The sequence below is a fragment of the Sceloporus undulatus genome, unplaced genomic scaffold (assembly GCF_019175285.1).
Source record: "Sceloporus undulatus isolate JIND9_A2432 ecotype Alabama unplaced genomic scaffold, SceUnd_v1.1 scaffold_15, whole genome shotgun sequence".
Classification (NCBI taxonomy): domain Eukaryota; kingdom Metazoa; phylum Chordata; class Lepidosauria; order Squamata; family Phrynosomatidae; genus Sceloporus; species Sceloporus undulatus.
In genome coordinates this window covers 699106-725935 of record NW_024802937.1, presented here as the reverse complement: position 1 = coordinate 725935, position 26830 = coordinate 699106, and the positions used below count along the sequence as shown (strand labels likewise).

Genomic DNA, 26830 nt, shown 5'->3' with positions numbered 1-26830 from the left:
AGCTATCTTTCATTATAGAAAGATACAGGTTTTAGTAGGGCACAATTTCATGCAGCTCATTTAGTGTTTAACTAAGGCCCAAAACAGGCATGCCAAAAGCGCTGGCCTTCAGCTGTGTTGGGGGCATGGTGTCCATACAACGCATGCCTTGAACACATCCAGAAGCCACACGGAGAGTGTATAAACCTGGACGAGCCAGCACAGAAAGGAATGGCAAAAAAGCCACTCATGAAGCAGGCCTGTGCAATCGCAGCAGTCCTGGCGCAATCAGGGCAGGAGCAGCCAAAGGCCACAACTTTTGCCCCATCTGCATGACCCCTAACAATAATCTTAGAAATTCAGTACTAAAATTTTGAAGTGATACAATCTGATTCTTATTCTAAAGAATTATAAGAGCTGGCCTGGTGGAACCATAGTGATATTTAGTGGACAGTCTTGTTATTAACCTTTATTTATAAAGCGCTGTAAGTTAGTACTGTGTTGTGTAAAAATGTTTTCTTGCTATTCCTTGGATGTTTCCTTGAGCAGGAACTTCTGAATTCACCTTCAAACCTATAGGATGGGGGACACCTGGTTGAACGAGACTACATGTGAAAGGGATCTAGGAGTCCAAGTAGACCACAAGTTGAACATGAGTCAACAGTGTGATGCGGCAGCTAAAAAGGCCAATGCAATTTTAGGCTACATCAATAAAAGTATAGTATCTAGATCAAGAGAAGTAATAGTGCCACTATATTCTGCTTTGGTCAGGCCCCATCTGGAATATTGTGTCCAGTTCTGGACACCACAATTCAAAAAGGACATTGAGAAATTGGAGCATTTCCAAAGGAGGGCGACTAAAATGGTGAAGGGTCTGGAAACTATGTCCTATGAGGAATTACTTAGGGAGCTGGGGATGTTTAGCCTGGAGAAAAGAAGATTAAGAGGTGATATGATAGGCCTGTTTAAATATTTGAAGGGATGTCATATTGAGGAGGGAGCAAGCTTGTTTTCTGCTGCTCCAGAGAACAGGACCCTGAGCAATGGATGCAAGCTGCAGGAACAGAGATTCCACCTCAACATTAGGAGGAACTTCCAGACAGTAAGGGCTGTTCGACAGTGGAACACACTCCCTCGGAGTGTAGTGGAGTCTCCTTTTTTGGAGGTCTTTAAGCAGAGGCTGGATGGCCATCTATCGGGAATGCTTTGATTGAGAATTCCTGCATGGCAGGGGGTTTGACTGGATGGCCCTTGTGGTTTCTTCCAACTCTACAATTCTATGATACTATGAAATATCATTTTATGCAAAGCCCAGAGACCAAATCCAGCGGTTCTGATTGTGTGAGACAAGGATTGGCAACACATGGCTTGCAATCCTCTTGGACCCCCACCCACCCAATGCTGAAGAGCATATTTTGCAGGAGGGAGGGAGGAAAGAGAGGTTTGCTGAACTAAAAGTATTCCTATAGTGAAACACACAGACTTTTCAGCCTCCAAATTGAATTTTAGGATACCAGATAATAGACCACTGGTCATTTCTATATTTGCTTTTTGGGGTTGTGTAACTTTGAGATAGGTCCCAAGGGGAAATAAATTGTATAACATAGTCTTTCATAGATACCTGGTATAAGATATCCTTTCATAGATCAGACTGGAGAACAAAATGTACTCTTACATCCCCTCTAGTCCTCGGATTCAGTAAAGTTACTTCAAATCTAACTTTTTTGTGTGCAAGAAAACATGTGATACATAGTTACCAACATTAAGACACAATCTAGCTAATGGAATTAACAAAGACTACACGTTATACTTGAATGGTATATAATGGGCACACACACTGGGGAGGGGCACACCAACTGCCATGCCCCCTCAGTTCTCATCCTTCCAGTTTTGAAGTCTGAAGGAGGTTTCCACTTGTATTTGCTTGAATATGAAGAGAAACATCCACACAATCAACATTCCTGGTGTAAGAGTTTCCAGTTGCATAGAGGCTTCTACTCATATTGAAGTCACTTTCAAGCCTGCCTCCCCAAGTAGGGAGGTCAGGTGTTGAAGAAATGCAGACAATGATGTTGGAGTTAGAGCCAGCTTCTACAGCACAATGCCACATACACATAGTAGCCTATTCTGTTGGTACATCATTCTTGAATAATGGCTTTACCGTTTTAAGTTTGTAGAGCCCAAATTGTACATGTTTTATGTCTGCACCAAAAGATATCAAAAAAGTAATCTTTTTATCTATTGTGGCATAGCTGTTGCTCAAACTTGAGGAAACAGGCCTGGAAACAGAAGGAATTCTTCGTGTGCCTGGATCTGCTTCACGTGTTAAGGTATGTACCTCTTCCACCCAAACTGTACAGATTGGTGACAACACTTGTTGTCAGAAACATGTTTATGAGCAAGCAACATTGGGTCATTCACTCATATGTTAAACCACACTTCCTACATATATATTTATAGCTATTTCATTTTCCTGAGTACTGATTGCTATGTAGTCTAAATGGCACCATCAGTACTAAGTGGAAGAGAAGCCCATTGTAGAGAGTACACAGTAACTTGAGGAGAAAAAGAAGAGGGACAGTTGCAGGAAAAAATTTTTTTAACACAGGGCACTTATAGCAGATCATGCTCACTGAACATGGACTTACTATGGGCTTACTATGGAGGGAATAAGCCCGAGAAGCACTCCAATATTTTGTTGCAGATTTCACATGGAGTTTTGTAGTACTTGTGCTCAATGGCATTACAATGAAACCATGTGAGGAAAAAATGCAGAGCCCTGCAACCTGACAATTGCCCCAAAAGGATTTCAGAGAATTGTCATTAGCCATGCTACTAAATATTGGCACGTTACAGACGCGTCGAACAGGCGTGCTAGGGTTAGGAAAGGGCATGTTAGGGTTGAGAAGGGGTGTCCCTTCCGGACGCCCCTCAACCCTAATATGGACTGAGTCCATACAAAATGGCGGTGCCCGTCCACACTGGGGCCGACATTTTGACGTCGTGGACGCATAGTGTCTGGACGTCACACGGCAGAAGTGACTCCGTGAGTGCGCGACTAGTGCCTTGCGGCACCACTTCCGGATCGCAGAAAGAAGCCCCATTTCGGCGCTTCTTTCTTCCTGCGCCCGGGAACCGCGCAGTTTGGCCGCTGCGGTTCCCAGATGTAGCAAGCGGCGGCGGCGGCGGCAGAGCGCCCTTCTTGGGCGCTCTGTAACACGCCATTGCTAGCTTAGTTGAGGCGCCAACCCCAGGTCAGTGCTAGAATCCACTGCTATAGAAGGCCTGGTACTTTACCATGAGAGTCTGCCTTCTTTCTGAGGAGTCTGTTCAAATGGCCTCAGAAAGTTACCCTCAGAGAGTTCTTCCTAATGTTTAGTCAGAATATTCTCTCTCATAATTTGTTTATATGATACTCTGTTCGTTTTTGAATTATTTATGTTTTTGTATCCAGGCAATGCTTTGCAATATGTATTATAAGCCAAACATCCACATGACAGATGTAATGTTTTTAATATTCAGTTATTGTATCATTTACATCTGATCAAATGTTACCCTGTAAAGGACTTTGCTCCGGCCTGGACACGTAGTAGGGTTGCCAGGGGGTGGAGTGACCACACACCTCGCAACCCTACTACATAAGCGCCAAGCATCTTGTGACGTAAGTGCACTCGCAACATCACTGCAGCGTCGCACAAAGAACCTGGAAATTCTGAGTTCTTTTTGCTCCACAGTGGCACCACACTGTTTGGGGGTTGCACCGTCTCTAAGGAGCAAAAATGGGTCAGCAGTAGCAGAACATGTTATAAACCATCCTGGACATAAAATGCTGTTTCAAAACACTGAAATTCTAGACCATGCCAACAACTATCAGGTCAGAATGCACAAGGAAGCCATTGAAATCCACAAACACCTGGACAACTTCAACAGGAAGGAAGAAACCCTTAAAGTAGACAAAGTTTGGCTGTCAGTCCTGAATAACGGCAAGATAAGGACTCAGCAAACGCAAATGAAAAACCACTCAGGGTCAGGGGTTTTCCCAGCAGACAATGATCACTAATTAAACAGACACTAATCCTCTTTGCATATCCTCCCACCCTGAGTCCTTGCCATCAACAACAGAACAATACACAGATTAAAATGGAAATCACTCCTCCCTACACAGGGTCACACAGAGTGAGTGACACACACACACACACACACAATTCTCTTCCATGCCAGCATTCTCTGAAGATGCCAGCCACAGATGCTGGCGAAACATCAGGAATAAACTCTTCTAGAATATAGTCACATAGCCTGAAAAACCCACAAAAAGTTATGGATGCCGGCCATGAAAGCCTTCAACTTCACAAAACTCTGACTGTATCTTATAGCACTTCACTCACCCACACTAATCCTCTCCTCTGTGTTTTTAAACCAGACAGAACTCTAGAAAACATAGGAGTAGTTTTTCTTTGTTCCCCCTCACAACAAAACAAGCAAACAAAAAACTATTTATGTCCAGCAGTGACTTTTTTCAAAACTGAAAGTGACTATGGCGCGTTACAGATGCGCCGAAGTGGCGTGCTAGGGTTAGGAAGGGGCGTGTTAGGGTTGAGAAGGGGCATCCCTTCCAGACGCCCCTAACCCTAATATGGACCGAGTCCGTACAAAATGGCGGTGCCTGTTCCACACGGGCGCTGCCATTTTGACGTAGCGGACATGTTGCGTCCGCACGGCGCATATGACTCTGCGAGTGTGCCATTGGCACCTCGCAGCATCATAACTGCACCGCAAAGGGAGGCGCCATTTTGGCACTTCTTATTTGCAGCGGGAGGAGCCACACAGTTTGGCTGCTGCAGCTCCTTCGCGCTGCAGGCGGCGGTGGCAGAGCGCCGCTTCTCGGCACTCTGTAACGTGCCTACGATTTGCTTCCAGGTTTTTTTAAAGCCCCACTCCAATGCTTAAAACAATTCTGTGGAGGAGGCAAACCAGTGAAAATTCTCTCAATTTCTCTTGAGGAAAATATTGGCCCAGGTGAGGGCCTGTTTCAGGAAGGCAAACAAATGGTGTGCATGAGTGTATGGTGGGCTTTAAGGGATGGCAGAAATGACCTCCAAGTGTGACCTGCGCTTTGCCCATCTTTGATTTAAAGGAAGTTATCATATTGTACCAACCCAGGAAATAATATGAAATAACATATTCTGCAGCTGTCCAAATTTGGCTGGGATAGTCCTCTGTTGTACCCCCCCCCCCCCTTCAGCTGCTTTTAAAATGTTCTCGTTTCTCCTGCTTTTCCTTTGTTCTCAGTTTAGTTCAGTTGCTGCAAAATGAATTCAAAGTGCAAATGTAATTTGCATTCAATCAACTCAACAGGGGGGAGGAGAATAGGAGTGGGCAAAGTGTTGCCCTACCCAGTACACTCAGCCAAAGCAAACTGTTGCAGCCTCTACTAGCTTATCTAATCATTTTCATTAATCAGCAATCATACTCTAATGTTTTTGGGCACATGTGTCCCAGTTTTCATGTGGAATGTTGGAGGGTGTGGGTTAGTGCAGAACAAAGTTCAAAATCATCTCTTCTTGCCACATGGTTACCAAAATGCCCAATAATAATGGTGAGTGGAATGGGGTAAAACAGAGTAATAGTAGTAGTAGTAATAATAATAATAATAATAATAATAATAATAATAATAATAATTTGTATCCCACCTCTCTCTGTATTGGATCGAGAGTATACTGCAGGGCTTAACAAAATATCACTATACTTTGAAGACATAGAAATAGTAGTCCCCAGAGTGATCTGAGTCAACAGAGTTTTAACTGCTCAGTGTTAGGGTGATATGGAAAGATTTTGCCAGCATTGAAACAAGGTGATTCAAATCCCCAAATCAGCCACAGAAACTTACTGGGAGATAGTGAACAAGTTACACCCTTTCAGCCTAAGAGGATGGCAGTGGCATACATGATCTGAATAAATCTTGCTGAGAAAACACAATGAAAGTTTGCCATAAATTGGAGCTGATTGGCAGAGATACTTACAGGGAAAGTCACTTTTCTCTATGCATTTAGCTCATAACCAGTCAAAGGCACAATCCTGAATTATTTAGAACTGTGTTTTATTTTCATTTTCCCTGTGTTATTAGATGTATGCTATTTTAATGTACCTCCCTTTTGGTTCAACGTTCACTTGTCAGTAGTAAGACATATTTGACAAGTCCATTATTTAAGATGAGTGTGTAAAACATGGAATACAGTTCTACATATAGAATCTTATAGAAACTTTTTATAATGAAAAAAAAAAACTTTCACCAACCCACACAAAAAAGGTAGGTGCCTTTTTAGAGGGTATGTGAGTAATACTTTTAATTTCTCTGATATTTTAAAACCTTATAATTACTATAGGGGCAATTTGGCTTATATTTGAGTACATACAGGATTTTGCAGTGATTTTATGATAGTATTCATAATTCAACTATAGGCCACATTACTTTCCAGATATATTACAGCTCATGGCATTGACCAGTTTGGTTTGTTGGTAATTCGTTTCTTTCCATCATCTTTCCCCTTCCCTCCATTAAAAGGTACAGTTAAATCCCTTATGTTGCTTTTTTGAATGAAGTCAGCTGATTTGATTTAAGAGATTTAGAGTATTTAACTGTTATTTTTTTTCTAAATAGCCTTTCTTATAACTTAGCATCTTAATTAAAAATTGCATCTTTATCTTCTAGAAATATGAACCAGTCTTCTTGATATCCAGTGTATTGTTTTTGTAATTGCCCAGGTTAGAGTGCTTAAAATCATGGATGGGAAAAATGAATTTAATTGGCACCTAGGGATTATGCTAGAGGGGTAAGACAAATCACTTCTAACTACAAATCTGTAGTCTTCCAATCTCTGATCCATTGTAGGTTTCTGCATACAGTATTCTTCATGTCTGCCTCATACAATGATTACTGATGGCTAAACTAGACAAAATGCCATTCATACAGTTCACAAGAAACAGCTTGTCAAAAGATGGCTGGCAAAGTGATCTTTGTGGGGTTTTTTCAGATGTAAAACACAGCTTGGGGCAGGACTTACATATATCCAGCAGAGCCCTTATTGATTTCTTCAAGTCATACGGTCCTGGCTTGGTTGAAGAGCTTCAGTTCTAGCTCCTCCCACTATATAAGTATTCTGTGGCCTGGTAATGACTGGGCTGCTAATTTTCTCAGAGAGTTGCTCTGCTGGTTTGAGATTTGTCTTGCCTGCAGTTTGATACCACTTTAGCTGTCATGACTCGAACTGATGCAATCCTGGGATTTGTAGTTTTGTGAGGCAGTGGACTTCTCTGACATACTAGGCTGAATACAAAACTACAAATCCCAGGATTCTACAGGATGGAGCCATGACAGTTAAAATGGTGTCAAACCACTTTATTTCTGCAGTGTGGAATTGCTGTGAGTCTCTTAGTGCTTTACATTTTGAACATAAGAGCATGGTTTGGAATATAAGAGCACTTGCTGAGAGTTCAGGCAGCATATTCCCCCTATTGCTCATTCCTAAATTGCAAGTTCTTCTGTCTGTTAACAACAGCAAATTGGCTTGCATTTTGACACATCTGAGAATTGTTTTGGAAAAGCTAGCTGAAAGGTGCTTGACACAGGCTGACTTGCAAATATTTATATTTAACTGCTAAGTGCCAAATTCAGATACTTTTATTCTAGGAACAGCTTCATTTAAAAATATTGCAATCCCACCTAGGCAGTTTGTGGGGGCAATAGAATTCTCTTTTATTGGCAGCTTTTTCTAATCAATCATTTTTGTTTTATCTTTCAGAGTCTTCGCCAAGAAATTGAAGCAAAATTTGATGAAGATACTTTTGACTGGGATCAAGTACGTAACAATGACACAGCAGGACTATTGAAGATGTTTATACGGGAACTTCCAAGTCCCCTCTTCACTATGGAATATTTGCCTGCCTTCATCTCATTAGTGGAAAGTAAGTAGAGCAGTCAGCATTCTGTTTAGTATCCTCTTCTTAATCCAACAATTTGACTCACTATTCACAATCCAGAAATTTAAAAGAATCATAAGCTTTGCTCCAAATATTTACTTCAGCAGCCTCACCAGCATCTTTTCCGCTCCCACTTACAAGTATGGCTCAGTGCAGAACCTCAGTCCTTGTTTAGGCTCATGTGAGAATGAATGTGCATGGAAGAGCTGCCAATATAATTCTTATAAGCCAGTTATCTTTCACACACCAGTCCAAGTATCTTGAGTGGTCAATAGGATAAACTGGATATGTCACCACATGTAACATGATAGATGAAATGAGGAATACATTCATACATTACTGTGACTTACGTCGCTCAGTTTTATCTTTTTTATTGTATTTTATTTTAATACAATATTTCCTTGTGATTGGCAGGCTATAAATTATTATTATTATTATTATTATTATTCATGTCCCTATACTAAATATACATGATTCTTTCATCTCAGCCAGGACAACCACTGACAGCACACAATGGGCTTTTTTTAATGTCATGTTTAGCACAATATAAATGAGTTTGGCCTCCTACCAGAGTCACATATGTCACTACCTCTGCTGCTGCCAAGACGATCACTTTGAAAACTTTTGCTACATTTTTTTTTTTTTTTTGGTCATCCAAAGCAGGAAATGTGGCTAACACCAACTATAGTTTGTTTAAACAAGATAAATTTCAGAAACCACTTTGAGATAGTCTTAAATTAACCATTGTTAATGTCATTTGTTATTGCCAAAGGTACAATAATTTGTGGTTATGTAGTCCAGCCATTCAAAGTCCAAGAGTAGAGCTTTCCAAAGGCAAGGTGCTACCAATGGAAATGTCCTTTTTCAGGTTGATGTCCCTTCTAGCTCAGAAAGTGGAGCAATTGTAGAAGAGCTTCACATTATAAATTCACTGAAACTGGGATGTATGGTAGCCAAGAAGCACTGTAAGATTTTGAAGATTTGAATTACACTCAGAACTGGGAAAGAAGCAAACCACAGGTTCAAAAAAAAATAATGGTTTCAGGAGCCAGGTTTCAGGAGCAACAAAGCATGGGAATAAGAGTTAAAGTACCTCTTCTTTGGACCACAGTCTTAATCTGAATTATTCTCAACTGCTAATATTTTAAAAATAGAGGAGCATAATTTGACACATAAGAATTAAATATGTAGCTAGTATAACTCACACATTAAATTAGAAGGACACGTGTATACATGGTGCCCCAACCCTGCACTGACAGGTCGTTACATTGCAAATGTTTTTATAAATGCCCCCAAATGTCAGACAGGGCTTGTTCTGTGGCACAGATGGCCGCATTGTAGGGGAGCTAAAAAGTTTGGCTGCTTGTATTCTAGCCTTGTTTTGTTTATTTGACAAGACACTAGAAGAATGGAACTGCTGGGCTGTGAATGCAAACAGAGCCACAGGTTGTACGCACAACCTGTAAACACCCACTGAAATACTGCCTGTGTGGCATTCTCTGCGTAGGCCTTTTCTAGTTAGGCTTGTAAACAACAATTTATCATTTATGGCAGGGTATTGCTGATAACATTGATAGAGGAGGATAAGGGAACCTTTTCCAAACAGAAATTTTCTGTTGCTTCTCTCCCTGGTGTTATCTCTTTTAGTGAAAACAGTGTGTTTCATAAAAGGGGGTGGGGGGAGAGATGGTTTAAAATTTTAATATCTTTTATTATTTTAATGTCTGCCCCTGAGGTGTTTTTTATATTTTGATCCATACAGGATGCAGTGTTGCTGCCAAATGAAAACATATCAGTAATTTCAATGAAACAAGCTGTTGAGTCAGGATAGTTTGGATCACAGGATTAGATATGCTGCCAAGGATTGTGAAACCAGCCAATCCTGGTCAGACATTGGAAAATTTCAAATCTTAATTTTTTAAGTTAGGAAAACAGCTATTGTTGGATCTGTTTAATTTTTTAAGTTAGGAAAACAGCTATTGTTGGATCTGTTTGGTTGGCTGATGCTTTTCATTCTACCACTGCTTCCTGTGGCCTTATAAGTCAATGGACGAAAGGCACATAATCTCACATACAATTAATTGCAGCTTCTCCAGAGGATTTTTAAGAGGCTGCTGTAGTGATTGTGGTTTTTCAGTGACATTCCTTACAAGGCAGAGCTTGGTGGATTTGTTGCCCTTCCTTTTTAAAAAGTAACTTACTGCTGTCACTAATTACTCATTAACTGTAGTAATCTAGTACAGTGGTACCTCGGGATACGAAATACCCAGGTTACGAAATTTCCGGGATACGAAAAAATCCCATTGGAAATAATTGTTCCGGGTTACGAATGTTTTTCGGGTTACGAAAAATTTTTTTGGTGCTTTTCGGCGCTTTTTCGCACGAAACGCGGCTTTTCCCCATTAGCGCCTATGGCAATTCGGCTTACGAAGGCTTTTCGGGTTACGAAAGCGGCCGCGGAACGAATTAATTTCGTAACCCGAGGGAGCAGTGTATAGTAATATGCTACTTTTGTGCTTTCCTTTAAAAATTTCAACCAGATTCTGTAGTCTGTTTCTGGACAAGAACCTCCAGCACCCCTCTCCATTTGTCGTGTTGGCTCTGGCTGATGGAATTTAGAGACCAAGATCTTGAGGTTCACCATTCTAATGTATAGTCATTAAAGTTATCACTAGTCATGATTAGCCTTATTGCTCCACCTACATTAATGATTCTCACTCAGCCAAAATGTCTGTAGCTCTACCCACACTTTCCAAAATTGATTATCAAATTGTGGCCTTGTTTAGTACAGCTAATTAATAAATTATCCCCTTTGTTAGTACTGTATCTGTATAGTCACAAGTGCTTTTTATTATCTTTGTTCTTAGGAAACTGAAAGAAAAAGGTAAGTCTAGTTCTCCTCACTGCAGGATTCTTTAGGGACCCAGGAAAAATTAGAGAAAATATAAAGGAATTCATGGCTTTATTGAAATGATATTGGTAGAAACAAATGTACAGAATAACACCTACTAGCATGATTAATGGCTGCCTAAGCATGACTAGCTTATAGAAGAAGATATTAGGCTGAAATTGCTCCAGAATCTGGTAAGCATGGGATTGGCTTTTAAATATTGTGTCAACAAGATCCTATAAAGACAACCTCTTTGCTTTTAGTGGTGTTTTCCTGTCTGTCAGGGACTGATAAACAAGGAAGGACCCATTCTTAAGTATAAAAATAGTTCCAAACAGTAGCAGTAATGTTGTTTCTGGCTCTGTTGTGGTTGTGACTTTAGAGACCTTCAGGTCATTTCCTACTTATGACAACCCTGAGGCAAACTTATCATGGGGTTTAATGTTTAATTGGCAAGATTTGTTCAGAGGGGGCTTGTCATTGCCTTCCTTTGAGGCTGAGAGAGTGCAACTTGTCCATGTTCACCCAGTGGATTTCCGTGGCTAAATCCCAGTCTCAAGAGCCATAATCCATTGCTCAAACCACTACACTTTGCTGGCTTTAGAGGTGGATTTATTGGTGAAACAAAACAAACAGAGCAATGCATCTGTGGTTTAATGATAACTGGGGTCTGTGCAACATTAAACAATGTGGCATGAGAAATCCCTTGAAAATGAATGAGTTGATGTTTTAACAGGAGACAGAGATGGATTATTAAGTGGACTGCTTTGAATTAAAAGGGAAGCCTTCTGAGACATCAAAGAAGAAGTGACTGGCAGCCATAAGAAAAGATGGCCTGCTTGTGACCCATAGGACAAATTATGCAAGGAATGTGCTCCTAAAAACAAGGTTTCTTTCTAAGGCACTTGCTCCTTTTGAAACCAGAACAGAGTTTCCCTGTATTTTCTTACTTAGGACTGTCTTCCCAGCACCTGGGGTTGAGTTTTTATAAAAAGAAGAGACAATCGTGTATGCTTACTCAGAAGTAAATCCCAAATATTTCAGTGTTCAAGGAAGTGTGTATAGAATTAATCTGGAAAAGTATATTATGTAGGGGATACATGAGAAAAGAAACATGGAAGTACATGGAATCTACAACTAATTCAGCTTCAGTTCTGATATTCTAGCTAATGATAATACATAGCTGTAAATCATTTTTCTTATTAATCTTTCTATTATAATAATCCAGAGATTAGTAACAACAAAATCAGCATGAAAAATATAAAAAGGTTTCATCTGCCTTTACACAGTAAGACTCAGTAATATCAAGATAAGTATGTACATTTAATATGAACTATATAATAAAAGTAAATCAATTAAGAATGTAAAATGGTGACACCTATCAGTTTAACACTAGATGCAAAGTAAGGAAAAAGTAAGTGAAAATATAAACCAAATCGATTTCTTACCCATTTAAATGAAAGAAAATAATTTAAAAGATTAAACCTTAGTCATATATATACTGTTGCAAAGATAAAAGACTAAAAACTTATTTGCTACAAACCTGCCCATCAACTCTGTGATTCACAAAATATTTCATCTGCTATAACATTTCATAACCAGATGGTTCCACCACCCCAATATGTTACTCATTAAGAATCCTCAGATTTTAAATTCTAAACAGTGTAACCCCATCCATGTATTTTCTGATGTAAACCCAAATATTCCCAGACAAGTTTGAAGAGAATTGCAGCCTATTTTATTTTATTTGGCTTCCAGCTCCAGCTGCACATTTTCACATTCTAATTGTTTTGAAGGGATGCTGAGCTCTTCCTATTCTGTGTTGATCTCCAAATCTACCATTACAAAACACATCGTTATTTTGGAAAATCCCAGTGGGGAAAATGGTCCTTTGCTCGTAGTTTATATCCCAAACATGCAGAGTTAACAGATATGACATTTTTGATATCTATAAACTGTGACAACTAAAGATGATTCTGAATTCTCCAGTGAAAGAAGAATTCATACATACGTTTATGATGTGGGTGGAAATGTGATACTGCGTCACTGACCTATAGTAGATTATATGAGTGCTTATCATCCTTACTGATTATGTATCCTATAAGACAATTTAATTATTATTATTATTATTATTATTATTATTATTATTATTATTATTAACCTTTATTTATAAAGCGCTGTAAATTTACACAGCGCTGTACATGCAATCTTTTTAATTGGATGGTTTCCTGCCCTCAGGCTTACAATCTAAAAAGACACGACACAAAAGGAGAAGGGAAAGGTGGTGGGGAAGGGGCCTCGCTAGTAGGATAATACATATAAAATACATAGCAATACAGGAAATGATTCAATAAAACAGACAACAAAAGAACAACAAAAAGCAAGTGACAATTATGCAATACCTGGGAACGCTTCTCTGAACAGGATGGTCTTCAGCTCCATTTTGAAGCTGGTTAAAGAAGAGATAGCTCTTGTTTGTGGGGGAAGAAGGTTCCAGGAGTGAGGGGCAGCGAGTGAAAAGGGGCGAATCAGAGATGGGGCAGAGGAAATCCTGGGCTGGGACAGCAGACCTTGACTACCAGAACGGAGGGCCCTAGTGGGAAGGTGAGAAGAAATAAGGTTTGATAAGTAAGGAGGGGCCAGCCCATGTAGGGCTTTAAACGTCGACAGCAGCAGCTTGTACTGAATACGAAAAGGGAGGGGGAGCCAGTGAAGGGTGCTGGACAGAAATTAAAGGACGGAGGTGAGAAAGAGGAAGCCCAGCCAGGAGGACGTTACAGTAATCGAGTCGTGAGACCACAAGACCAGGATCTTGGCAGTAGAGGCAGAGAGATATGGTCGGATTTTGGCAATGTTGTATAAAAAGAATCTACAAGCCTTGGCTGTGGTCTGGATCTGAGGGATACACGACAGAGAAGAATCAAAGATAAAACCAAGACTGCAGGCTTGCTGGACTGGTTGAATAGAAATGTTGTCCACAGAGACAGAAAAGGAGTGTTGAAGGGTGGACTTAGGAGGAAAGACAAGAAGCTCCGACTTGGACATGTTGAGCTTCAAACGCCGATGGCACATCCACTGCGAGACAGCTGCGAGACAACATGAAACTTGCTGTTCAAGCCTTGGAGAAAGGTCAGGTGTGGAAAGATACAACTGGGTGTCATCAGCGTACAGATGGTAGGAAAAACCAAAAGAACTAATGCGTTTACCTAAGGACAATGTGTAGAGAGAAAACAGAAGGGGATCCAGAACAGAGCCCTGAGGAACACCCACAGATAAGGGAACAGAGGATGAAGTCTGTCCACCTGCAACCTCTGCAAAAGATCTGCCAGACAAATAAGATCTAAACCAGTCGAGAACAGAGTCTGAGAACCCAAGGTCAGAGAGTATGTCAACTAGGAGACAGTGATCAACGGTGTCAAAGGAAACTGTAAAAGGCCAAGTCTTCCAATTAGCAAAATGAAAGAAAAGGTCAAACTGTTGTGTGACAAAGGTATGGGACAGCATGACCAAAGAGGAACAGAGTTTGCAGGAAAGCTAAATGTAAGTTCTATTGATTCAGTGGTTCTACTCTAGTTGAAAGTACCAATAAGATGCAATCCAGTGTCTGAATTATCATTTTAAGAGGGAGGATTCTCCACTTCAAATTCAGCAGTAAATCCAGCAATAGGTGCCATTCTGGCCTCTGACCAGAAGACGTTGTCTGCTGCCGACTTAAGAATTGTGTAGACTAATTTATCTGGAAAGAGTTTTTTAAAAAAACAACAACAATAATACAGCTATTACTGATGACAATAATTGCTAAATGGAACTTCCATATTAAGTAACCACATATCTCCCGTCTGTGTATGGGGCATAAAACAGTTATTTGTTTTTATGCCTAGCCTGGGAAGCTAGGATGGGAAAGGATTAATGGAGCTGACCCACTTATGTGTGATTCTTAACGTTTTTTGTTTGATCCTGTCAGCGGGCTTCTATCATCAGCCTACTGGACAAATGCCTACACTGTTACAAAATATTCAGTGCTGCAATCAAAACTTATTTAAAAAGTGGACTTTTCCTCAGGTTAGAGTGTTGTTGTTTTTTTATTTTAAAAATGTCCCTGTCATTTTATTCTTAGAAATCTCTCAAGTCAAACTGCAGCTGCAGGCTTTGCATTTACTGATCCTGTTGCTTCCTGATTCCAGCAGGGACGCAGCCAAGGTAGGCAGGCACATTATTCAGTGTGGTTTGCCATCTGTATTTGTTGACTTTCAAATGAGCCTATTAGATATGCAGAAACCAAGCACTTCCAAAAGGACAACACATGTAGCCATATGTGGTCCTGCTTTTGATTGTTGCAGCCTCACTTATTGGTAAGAAGGGGCTGAAAACATCATTCTCCTTGTGCCCTGATCATTTGAACAGATCCCCTTCACCTAATGTGGCTGTTGGCTGTTAAGGTGGGTTGCTGGGGCATTTACATAGTCTATATAGTCTTACTAAATTTGAAGCATTTCTGAATCCACAACTGCAATACATAATGCCAGCCAATGTTAATATATTTTGCTAGGATTACAATCCAGCACTGAACCAGAATTGTTAAGACCCAAGGAAAATTCACCAGGCTTTTCTGCCAGGATTTACTGTGGTTAAACTATCTGACATTCATAGGATAGGTCAGAAACACACTGAATGATCTTTGTGATCCAGTAAATTGAGACTGAGTAGCCTTTTTTTCTGCTAGGCCCTTCTGCAGTTTTTGAAGAAGGTGGTAGCTAATGAGAGGAAAAACAAAATGACTTTATGGAATGTTTCCATGATTGTTGCCCCAAACCTTTTCATCTGCAAAGGCAAACGTGCAAACCAAGAAGAGATGTTAGCAGCTGCCACCACAGCCCATGTTGTGAGACTTTTGATTAAATACCAGGATATCCTGTGGACGGTAAGTCAAAATGTTAGTTCCTACTATTACTGTTCAAAACGATTGCCATATTTTTCTGGCAGAATTCTTATGCTTTTAACACCTATGTTAGCAATAAGCTATCGTACAGAGATAAATCTAACATTGTATGTTGGTCTTTACTTTGCCAGAAGAAACTAACTTTCCTGTGCTTGATTTATGTGGCCAGTTTCTTTTTATATTTAAAAACAGAGAAGAACTATAATCAAAGCTGAATCATTTGTGAAGCTTATTAGTTCAGGCTCCCAAAATGTTTCTGAATTATGAGACTGGCTTGCAAGGGAAATGTCTCTGAATATAGACTGAATACCATTTCTAGTGTGGGTTTGATGCAGAATCAATCCCCAACTTGTAGAGCTTGACACTCAAGTCATAATTTACTCCCTATTTTACAGGAGCACACTTCAATTTCACAGTAGTATCCTTCAATCAGAGTTAATTCTTAGTTATATGCAGTGGCTGCAAACTAATGCAGATACATTCAATAAAGTTGTGGAAAGTGACCTGTATATAGAAAATGTACAGAGCATTTACATGATTTTTTTAAAAAAAGTAATAAACAAGGAGGTAAAGACTTTAATAGAATACAAGAAAGATTTTTTCTTCCAATTTAGTAAAGTTACAATAAACTTTCTATCTACAATGAAAGGCAAAAGAAAATGAGTGGCCAGTCAGTATGAGTTCATCAAAGACCACACGGATTGAGGAAATCAGTCTCTTAGTTGCAAATAGTATGTCTGATGCTTTGACTGTGACTGATGCTTTGTCCTATTAGCATAAAAGCTGTACAGTGGTGCAGGCAGGGGGGGTTGGTGGAAGGAAATGTTGTTGACATTTATTACCTTTCTCTGGAGGGAGGGGGGAAAGCTGAACAAATAAGAAAATTTCAAGGAGGAATTCTGGGATATGTAGAAAATGCCTTTGTGATCATTTTCAGGAGATTATTTTAAGACTTCTGTTTCCAAGACTGCCTGTCAGGAATTTCTCAAAGTTACATTCAAGGAATGTCTTTGAGGGTGGCTTTTGAGAAGTCATTTGTCTTGTATACTTAGGGGTTTTGTTTTGTTTTGTTTTCTGATCATTTAGGTCCCAGCATTTCTCATTTCTCAGGTGAGAAAGATGAATGAGGCTACAATCAACAATACCAAAAGGCAGCTAATGTTTGACAAAGGTGTGCGAAGACTATTAAGAAGAAAAACTATGGAGCGAGAGAGGCCAGAAAGAACGGAGGTGGTTATTTGTTTATATATCTGTCCCATTGATTACAGACCGCTAACCATGCTCTCCAAGAATCTCAAAATGATTTGCAGATATTAAACAACAAAGTGCCATAATAATATGCAACAATTAAAATCAGAAGACCTGGGTGAAGAGTTCAGTCTTAAATAGGTGCCTCAAGTATTCCAAAGTTTCCACTTCCTAAATACCACTTTGAAGAGCATTTAACAAGGTGGGTGCTATTGCTGAGAAGGCCTGCTTCCAGGTTGGCTAATAAGCTATTTGACGATAGCAGCTATTCAAATGCACCAGACCCTCCATTTTAATTTGGGGTACTCATACTGGTATGATCCACCCCAAATCTCCCCCTCCCAAAAAAAGAGACAAAGGTGGGGTACAGACCACCCAAAAAGGGCGGTCTCCTGGCCCCTGGTTTTGGTCTGCGGGGAAGCTGCAGCCTCCAGAACGCGGGACTTCTCCGTGGACCAAAAAAACCCCTGCAAAAAGCGGGTTCTTCTTGTGGCACGATTATGACTCCGCAATGCACCAATGGTGCACTTGCACCGTCATAATGGCGCCACAGTGTGCAGACGCTATGAGTCCGGTACGTAACGATGGTGGTGCCCATCTGTACAGGGCACTGCCATTTTGATGCCCTCGTCACGTGCGAGGAGCGTCTAGAAGTGCCGCCCCTCACACATGATGAGGGCATCCTTTCGCACTCGTCTGGACTGGGCCAAAGACAGCATTTGCTCCCCTAATCATCAGCCCTTCAAACCTCTCCCCAAAAGAAAAAAATTAGCTGCAAAATCAGCCAAAATGGCAGCCAGAAGTGTAATGCTGTCACTTCAGGCACACTGAAATGTGCTACCATGGCCCATCAGGTAGGTATAGGAAGGAAAAATGCCCCCTGCCCTGTTTGCAGTTGCTCACCTCTGTTCTAGACCAAGCAGAAAGGTAGTACACATAAAGTACATTACATGGGTTTACCAGTTCATTCACTACAATGACCAGGCTGTCCCATTGCAATGGTCAGGCAAGGGTGTAGTTAGCATACCTACCAACACAGATAATATCCACTCCTTAGCAGAGATGTCATTTGGTCCTCTAAGGATTCAGGAGCATATCCAAATTAAATCCCTATTCCTTCTGAGGATGTACAACCCTCTCTAGAAGAGACAAACTCCCCAATTCCCATACCTGGAAATGGTACATACATAGAATCTTTGGAATCGTGGGGGGGGAGGAATTATTTTATTGTTTGTGTTTATTGGTTTCTTTTCTTTAAAAAGAAATCTATGCCCAAAATAGCTCAGAAGAAGAAAAATATACAGTCCATTTCAAGGTTTCAGAACTGCAATTTGGTTGATTCCTGACATAAATCTTTGACAGAGAATAGTATTAGTCATAGTGAATGGAACATGAAACTGGCAGTGAACAGTATTTTGATAACTTGAATTAAATTTCAGCCAGCTCAGCATAAAACCTGGCATTCATATGTTCTAAATTACACAACACTAGAAATGTGGGATAAAGTACTAAGTCTGCCATTGTTCTTTTCTCTGTGTAGTACTAATTGTGTTAGGAACTGGAAGTAAGCATTGCTAATTGAGTTATTCTGGTTATTATTCACAAAAAGACTGACAAAAGTCTGCAGCATTCCAAGTAAGGTCAGATGGATTGTGCTTAGATCTACCTTTACAAAACAGTAGGAGCCACATTATCTCCAACAGGAAATCATTGCTCCCAATGAGATTAAACTACCATGCATCATCTCAGTGTGGAAAAAAATCTCTTTGGCTTACTCAGATCTGACCCGTTTCCATTCATTCTTTCCAAAGTGTCTACCTCTCTTCACCTTAGCCGTTTCACCCCCCTCTCTTCTAGGTTTCTGTGATATCAGTTATTTCATCAGTAGATAGAAGTGACTGTGATGCAGTAAAATTCACCTCCTAGATGAATTCTTTTTTAAAAAACATCCACATGCTGGTGACATCTTTTTGGCTAATGATAAAAAACTCTTACATTCCCAGCCCGTTTTGTGCCTTAAACAACAGACCTCTCTGTGATCTTTGTAATTAGCCCCAAATGTTGGGAAGCAAGCCCAGGGTCGTATCTTACATGATCTAAACAGACACTTTGTGTGCACAGTGGGGCTCTCCCACCCTATAATAGCACCCTTTGAATTTTGGAGACCCTGGGGAAGGAGTGGAAAGAGATACACACCAGCATTTCAACACTGATGAAAAGCAGGACACATGTGGCCAAGCAACGTGTGAGTGTGGTCCAGGCAGCAAAAAGTTATTATCAAAGATGTACACACAAGCTAGGAGAAGCTGCAGCAGTCTGAATTTGCCTAAGCCTATTGGGAAGGTTGACATTCCACCTGCTCCCCTCCCACCACCTGAATTAATTGAGTACAGTGTGCCCACGCCCTATGCAGTTTCAAGCTTATACTGAATCCGCACAAGAATAAAGTGTATGGTGCAAGTGCCCATGGTGCGCATGCTGCATGGTGCCGCAAGCACATTCCATTGTTTTCAATGGGGCATGAGTATACGTGAAATTCCCTTCCTTAAGGGAAGGGCCCTCTGTATTTGCTACTTTTGCACTTTGAACTCAGTTTACACAATAGAGATAAGTCAAGGACAAGGAGAGGAAGGGGGGGATAGAGAGATCAGGATGTATTAAAAGCATTTGAAAAAGTGGTACAACAGGGGATTAACTGCCTAATTGTAACAGTCATAGGGTATGAAAAGAGGAATATCAGTCCTGCTTATTCTCCCCCTTTTCTCAGATCCTCTTCTTCCATTGCAGTCCCTATGCCATATCCTAGGCCTGAGTATTCCCCAACAAAGGCTTTTCTGGGGTGCAAACAACTGCAGTGGGAAGGAAAGAGCAGGGATATTTCATTGTCTAATCATTACTTAGGTTAATACTTTTGTTGAAATTAACAGGTTGTTGTTTCTGTCATTTCTGCAGTCTGACATACCTGAAGGGGTGATAAGAGTTCATGCCCCACTGCATTCAAAAATTTCTATGGCAATTCAGCTGAACAATCAAACAAAAGCCAAAGATATTCTGGCACGATTTCACTGTGAAAACAGGTGAGTAAAACATGACAATGAGTTATAGCAAGAGTGAGGAAAGAACAGTTTGTGGGCTGCATGTGGCCCCATCAGGCCCATAGGTAGGCTGGGGCAACTGTGCACCACCCCGGGGCCCCCAGCCAAAGGGGGTCCCAAACAATAGTGCGCCAAGATGGCACATGCAGCACACAGTAGGACTCAGGAGTGTGCAAACGCTCTTCCCTACCGAGCCCTATTTTCTGCTAGGCCAAAGAACAACTTGAAATAACTAACTGGCCCAGAACTACAAGTTGAGAGCATAGTGAAGCAGGAAACAAAATGGCTTCATCATTTGCCAAAATCAAGTCACATAAATTAGCCATTATTCATTTCTGTAGATATTGTATCCACAGTCTTCTAAATGACCTGAAATTAAAAATGAGACAAAGCTACATTTAATCCTAGTTGCTTTGGCTAAACTCAGTGGTCTAGCTTGCTGATCAGCCTTTACTAAGTTGTTGTAGAATATGATACCCTTGTTGAAGAATAATGGTTTCCAAACCACCATTTTCAGTGCCTTTGAACAGGCTCATGCTGACATGGCAGAAAACAGAAGGAGGGGATTTCTGCTAGATGGTTTTGTTTTGTTTTGGGTTTGGTCTTTTGTTTCTTTTTCTCTTGTTGCTCTCAATGAAATGCGGTGGGGGTGGGAAAGTTATATTTATTCAGAGACTGGAATACAGCATGTGTGGGCATTGAGCAGCCCTCCAGATGTTTTTGAACTGCAGTCCCCAGAATTCTTCATCATTATCAATGCTGCCTAGAGCTGCTGGGACTTTCAGCCCAACATCTGGAGGGCTGCATGGTTCCTGCCCTGTGCTAGCAGAATGCGATCCAAAGCCTCACTGTTGTGCTCCTGGTTCGTTTTACTTTTGCTACCTCTATCTGTCTTGGCAGAAAAGTGGCAGAGAATCTGGATTGAGGCCTTCCAATGGCCAATCTTTGTTTTCCTGTGACAGAGATCCACAAAGAACACATAATGGCTACTTTAATCAAACTGTGTATATTACCTGAATAATTCAGAAGAATATTTTCAAAGTATGTACTAAGCAATTATGTAAATTTATTAGAAATTATAACAAATAATAAAATTTAGGGTGGATAGGTTTCTGTGGATCTGCTGGTAGATCTATGTGTGATTTGCAGTGGAAGATTTCAGATTCCCAGTTCTTTAACCATTCCTGGTTATTTCAGTTGACTTGACTATTCTTGATTTTTCCCACTTTCAATTCATAGCCATGGCTCATCAGAGAAGATGAAAATACAAACCCAAAGTTTACATGAAGTTGGAGGAAACATAGGTAAATGTTGCCTTAAAATTCTTTAAAATTCCACAGTAGCAGACATTTCCTTTAGTTGTGGGACTAAAGCTAAATGCAACACACAGCAATTAAGACAGAACTCACTGGGAATGACTTCAGTATAAATGGGAATGTGTGATAAGAGTTATAAAGATTTGTTCTCAAATGCTTTTAGGCAACTGCTTTTCTCAGTACTGTAATTTAGCATGGGGCACAGCTTGGACAATTTATCTATGGGATTTGAATAAATGGATCTCTTCCAAATTGAAAATGCTAAAAGTATAAAAATAATGAAATCCAGCCTGATGTAGTAGTTCAAGTATTGGACTGGGACACTGGGAGACCAGTGTTCAAATCTCTAATTGACCATGGAAAATCATTGGGTGACCTTGGGCAAGTCACACTATCTCAGCCTCAGAGCAAGGCAAGGGCAAACCCCCTCTGAACAAATTCGGCCAAGAAAATCCTAAAATAAGTTCACCAAGCATAAGAAATTATTTGAAGGCACACGGCAATATAAAGTTAACACTGTCTAAAACTGTTCTTTTCTTCTTCTTTTTTAACACAATGTTTCTTTCAGGACAACACTGTTTGGATCCAGATGCTTACATGCTGGATGTTTACCGTGCAAATCCACAAGCAGAATGGGTGATTAAACCAAAAATAAGTTGAATTCTGTAAAGACTTCATGGCAGAGCACTTTGGAAAATGCCAAAAGGATGGTTAAAAAGCCTCTCTGTTGTAAGCCACGTTGCCAGTGATGAAACCAAAGCGGTTGCTATTCAGCAAGTAACTTCTCAATTTAATTTGCAACCTGTGTCTTCCAAATGTATCTTGAGAACTCTTACTTCAGTTAACAGTTTGTAATAATAATTTATTTTATAATGACCACGCTTTTAACACTGGTTTTACCACTGCCACTTTTCAACTGATATGAAGGAATACAGTGAGCTCTTGTTCACTGAATAAACACTGGATTACTATTACCACCACCATGCCACACTTTTAGACTTGTTTGGGTGGCATCCCAAGAGCAAAAGGACATCTACCAGTAGGTAGGAATCTTGAAGGAAAGGGGAGGGCATCTTTTTAATATGAAGAAAAGGCCGTGCCAAAATTCATCCCTAGTCGAAATATATCTTTTGTTGTCAAACACTTTGTGACTCAGATCAAGGTGGCCAATAAGAGGGAATAACTACTATGTAAAGCATTTTTATGTTACTGTACTGTGCATGTATATAAATGTATAGGTATAAACAATTGCCTATCAGGGTTTCAGTTTCTCTGGTTTTATCCATGCCTAAATTAATATGTAACCATTTGCACAAGTTAATCAGTTGACATGTACATTTTACGTGGTATAATAATCATTGATCCAGAATACAAACAACTTTGAAGGAGCTGAAGGGTGAAAGCCTAGAAACGTCATAAAATTAGCAAAATGTTTTTATATAAAAAAAGTATACCCTTACTGTTAAACATTCACAACATGTGATTTTTGCAGGTGCTCACTCAAATGTGTCATCCTTTCTCTCAGAAACATCTTCTTCATTATTTCTTTTGCTTTTTCATTTAATGTTAAAGTAACAATAGTGTTGAAAATAGTGGCCTTGGCTTGGCATTTGTATAAATATAGGATAACCTAAAAAGCTGTCTTCATAGCAGACAGGGAAGAATTATTTCAGCGTGAGGTATTATAAAATTTGAAGACAACCTCTAGCAATTTTGACCCCTTTTCTTTCAAATGCAAAAAGAAGCATTTCAAAGAGTGCCCAATACTGAGTGGGAGTGAAAGAAAATATAAGGTAGAGTGTCTAATGGGAGGTATTCACTAACTGCTGTATGGGAAGACAAAATGTACTGCATGTATTGATTTCCAGTTTTCATATATTTTTGTATCTGTGGTAGCTGTAGTGTGTGTGTATTTTTTATTTTTATCTTTATGTAACTTCTCCTTCTCAGCTGAACCTCAAACATACTTAAAGGGTTTAAAAACTGAAATATTTACTGTATGGTTAATTCAGTGTAGCTTGTTTAGCTTTTCAAAAATTGGACCATGAAAGGAAGCAGGAAAATCTCTTTGCAACGGATATATGTTTGAGCTATGACTAAGCAAGTGCATTACTTCCATTTGACTAGATAGCCTATGTCTGTCCAGGCTACATACATTACATGACAGGAATCCCATGGTTTTACTCAAATCAGTGTAATCTATACCTATATGTTAACTTTTTATATAGGTGAATTATGTAAAATATTTAGAGGGATATTTTTTAAAAGCACACGTTTTATACTCCTTGATTTGCAAAATGGAATAAATGTCTTAATACAGATTAATTTTCAGAAAGGTACTGTAAAATATTCCATAATAATACAGTAATATCTTATTCGGTTGCTCAAGTCTTAATGCTGCAATCTACCTCACTGTATTTTCCTGCATCTACCAATTCTGATAGCCCTAAAGAGCCATTTTTTGTGAGATGAGATTTCCTTAGCCACATCCCCACTACAGGGGAACAGTGCTAACAGTGCTCCCCCGTCTTGTTTCTGCATGTACAAACTCAGTCCAGAATCTGAAATTGTACAGGCAGCCTTTGAAGCAGTATGTGAGACTTCAGCTATAGGCACAGACCTCAGGATGAAGGAGCAGAGCCAGAAAACCCCTAAGACCAGGCTAGAAAAATTAGACAGCCAGAACTATGTAGGTAAGCTTATTCATGCTTTATGGGTCAGAAATACACAAAATGAGCAAGTACCAAGAAATATTAAGCCAGTGGTTGACTCTGAGCCCTCTCAGGAGTAATAGGGGTTACAAAATATCCTGTGCATTTAAGAGCAAGATATGCCAAACATGGAGGACAATTCTAAGTATATTATTGAGCTTGTAAGAATCTTTTATAAGGGTGCTTGAATGCTAATTGATGCAAAATGTAATTTTCCCCCCCCCCCCCCTTTGCAAATGGACAAAATTATTAACAACCTGCCTGTCATTGCTGAGCCCCCTCCTTTAAAAATAGTTCTGGGGTCCCTGCACATAAGACAGCTTCAGCTTGTTCCTTCACAAACCTACCCTGATTTTATTATCTATTTAGAAGTATGAGTTTGTTATACAATTTGTATATAAAAGTGACAGGAGGAAAGGGTAGAGCAAAAAGCAATAACCACCACCACCCCATACACTTCGATGATACTTTTCCATTGCTATCCATGCATTGTGCTTTTCCTGATATTTACATGTTGCTTTTTATGTTTATTTTTAAACTGTAACTTTTTTCTTGATAGCTTTATAAACTAGTAATTGGTTCAATCTGTAATGCTGTCATGAAACTAGCCCTCACTAGTAAAGAGTGCCCTGCAGCTTCTTAAAAAACGTATTCAGCATTCAAACACCTGTCACTATGTCAGTTTTATTCCAAATTTCTGTGTCACTGTTTTCTTCCCATGACCAAAGAGGTCTTATATCTTTTGCCATTGGATCTAGAAGGAAGTAGCACAGCTTGAAGGGTTAGGAAAAAGGAGGTTTTATTCCTACCTTTCACTGTATCAGGATACACTCCAGACCATTCCTCAGTAGACCATGGGACTGAGGGAAGGGGAGTTAAGTGTGAGCCAATGAGGGGTCATAGTTTGAGTACTGAACTAAGATTTCAAGAGACCTGGGTTTGAATCCTCCATGGAAATCCCCTGGGTGACCTTGTGCAAGTCACTGTCTCTTACCCTAAACAGAACTCAATGACAAATGGCCTCTGAATAAATCTTGCCAAGAAAATCCTAGGACAGAGTTGCCATAAGTAAGAGTCAGCTTGAAGGCACATAATTTTGTAAGCACTGGAGGGAAATTTTGTGTCCTTGCTGCATAAAGGAACTGCTGGTGGTGATGGGAAAAAATGTAGGGTGGTACACAAGGCAATTTCTTTCTTTCACAGGAAGAAAGCAAAAATGCTTGTAGCTTAAATGAGTATATATGAAGAATGAAAGTGGGCTCAAAAGTCATGCCCCCACAGTGCTCATCTGCATGTCCTAACCACCACCAATCCTTTCCATTGAGGTCCTAAAGCTGAAGGGAAGCCAAAGAAAGTTCCTGTTTTGTACCTGTGTTGAAAGAAGGCAGAAATTTCTTCCTCCAAACCAATCTTTTCCTGAATGTGCCATTCCAAATATTCAGCAATCTCCATTTACTCTTGTTCTTTCTACCCAGTCCCAATGCATAAGCAAAACACCTACTTAAAAATTACAGAATGATAATTGTTCTACCTGAAGGCTTGCATATTTTTCTCATGGGTAAAATCTGGAAATCAGCCAAAGTTAAGCAATGTACTAGATGAAAAGGAGGGTGGGGGAGAGTGAAGAAAGCGAACAGAATGAGTACATTTTTATTTCTGTTCACTTCTGCTGAATTCACATAACATAAAAATGGTGTAACCTCCTAGCACAGTTTTAAAAAATAATGGCCAGAATCCTGACTGGAAGTTGCATTATCATAAGTGGACTTCCCTATGCAGGAATTAGAATTGAACAATTAAGTAGAGAGATGCTGTTATGTTACTAAGGAGCAGAGCTAGCAAAGTGACCATTGCACATTGATTCCACTATACACCAAGCATTCCTGCCAATGTCCTGATCTGCATCTTCACAATTCACTAACAGGGTTTCTTAGCACGGCTGCTACTCAGCTAAGTATACATAAAGTTACATTAAATAAAAGGTGATATATGATTCTGGCAATTATTAACTAAAATCTTTTTGTATTTGTTACCATTGACCATCTGTCATCAATGGTTTGATTACAGTCATGATTAAATGCAGAGGATTTAGAAAACAACATGTATGAATTTAACCTAGGACAAAAATTAAAGTGGTTATCATCTAAACCCCTTACATGCTTTCTTTCATATGCTATTAAAACACAGGCTTCCTACAAACCAATCTTGAAGCTGAAGAATGTAAATTTATGAAAACAGGTGATTGATATGTTAATATAAGCCCAGTTTTTCTTGAGCACTTGAATCAATCACAAACTTATTAGGGCTATCTAAATCTAAAAATAAACATTCAGGCTTAACAGGTTTGTGGACTGGATGAATGGACATTTTTAGCCCTTTAAAACTACTATTTTATGCTTCACCAACTTACCCCTAGGTATTTACTTAAATGTTTTTAGTTGCAGCCCACAATAAGTGTTATGGAACCTTATTTTTTAAAGGCCCTTTTCATTACTTGGCACCATGCAGTGGTCCAAACCTCAGCTTGATCCAGCATGTCACTCTGCTAAATGTTTAGCTCAACTCTTTAATCAGTCTGTGAAAACATGTGTATGTGTAGAGCATAAGCAGCAGCTTCAGTTGTGTGGATTCTCTTTTTGTGTGTGTGTCAACTAATGGCAACACCATGACTTTCA

General features: G+C 39.8%; 1 protein-coding gene across 6 annotated transcripts in view; it reads left to right on the top strand.

The window, feature by feature from the left end:
• Positions 1-26824, top strand: part of LOC121917316 (rho GTPase-activating protein 28-like) — a 98206-nt gene extending 71382 nt beyond the window's left edge. For 5 of the 6 annotated variants that reach the window (XM_042443169.1, XM_042443168.1, XM_042443172.1 and 2 more), the window contains exons 8-15: positions 2232-2309; positions 7779-7941; positions 14964-15046; positions 15570-15767; positions 16872-17015; positions 19986-20110; positions 21368-21432; positions 22013-26824. In XM_042443169.1, coding sequence (XP_042299103.1) covers positions 2232-2309; positions 7779-7941; positions 14964-15046; positions 15570-15767; positions 16872-17015; positions 19986-20110; positions 21368-21432; positions 22013-22104 — 948 coding nt within the window. In that variant the 3' untranslated portion in view covers positions 22105-26824. The remainder of the gene's footprint in view (positions 1-2231; positions 2310-7778; positions 7942-14963; positions 15047-15569; positions 15768-16871; positions 17016-19985; positions 20111-21367; positions 21433-22012) is intronic. The other variant, XM_042443171.1, reaches the window with a different exon arrangement.
• Positions 26825-26830: the final 6 nt, after the last annotated feature.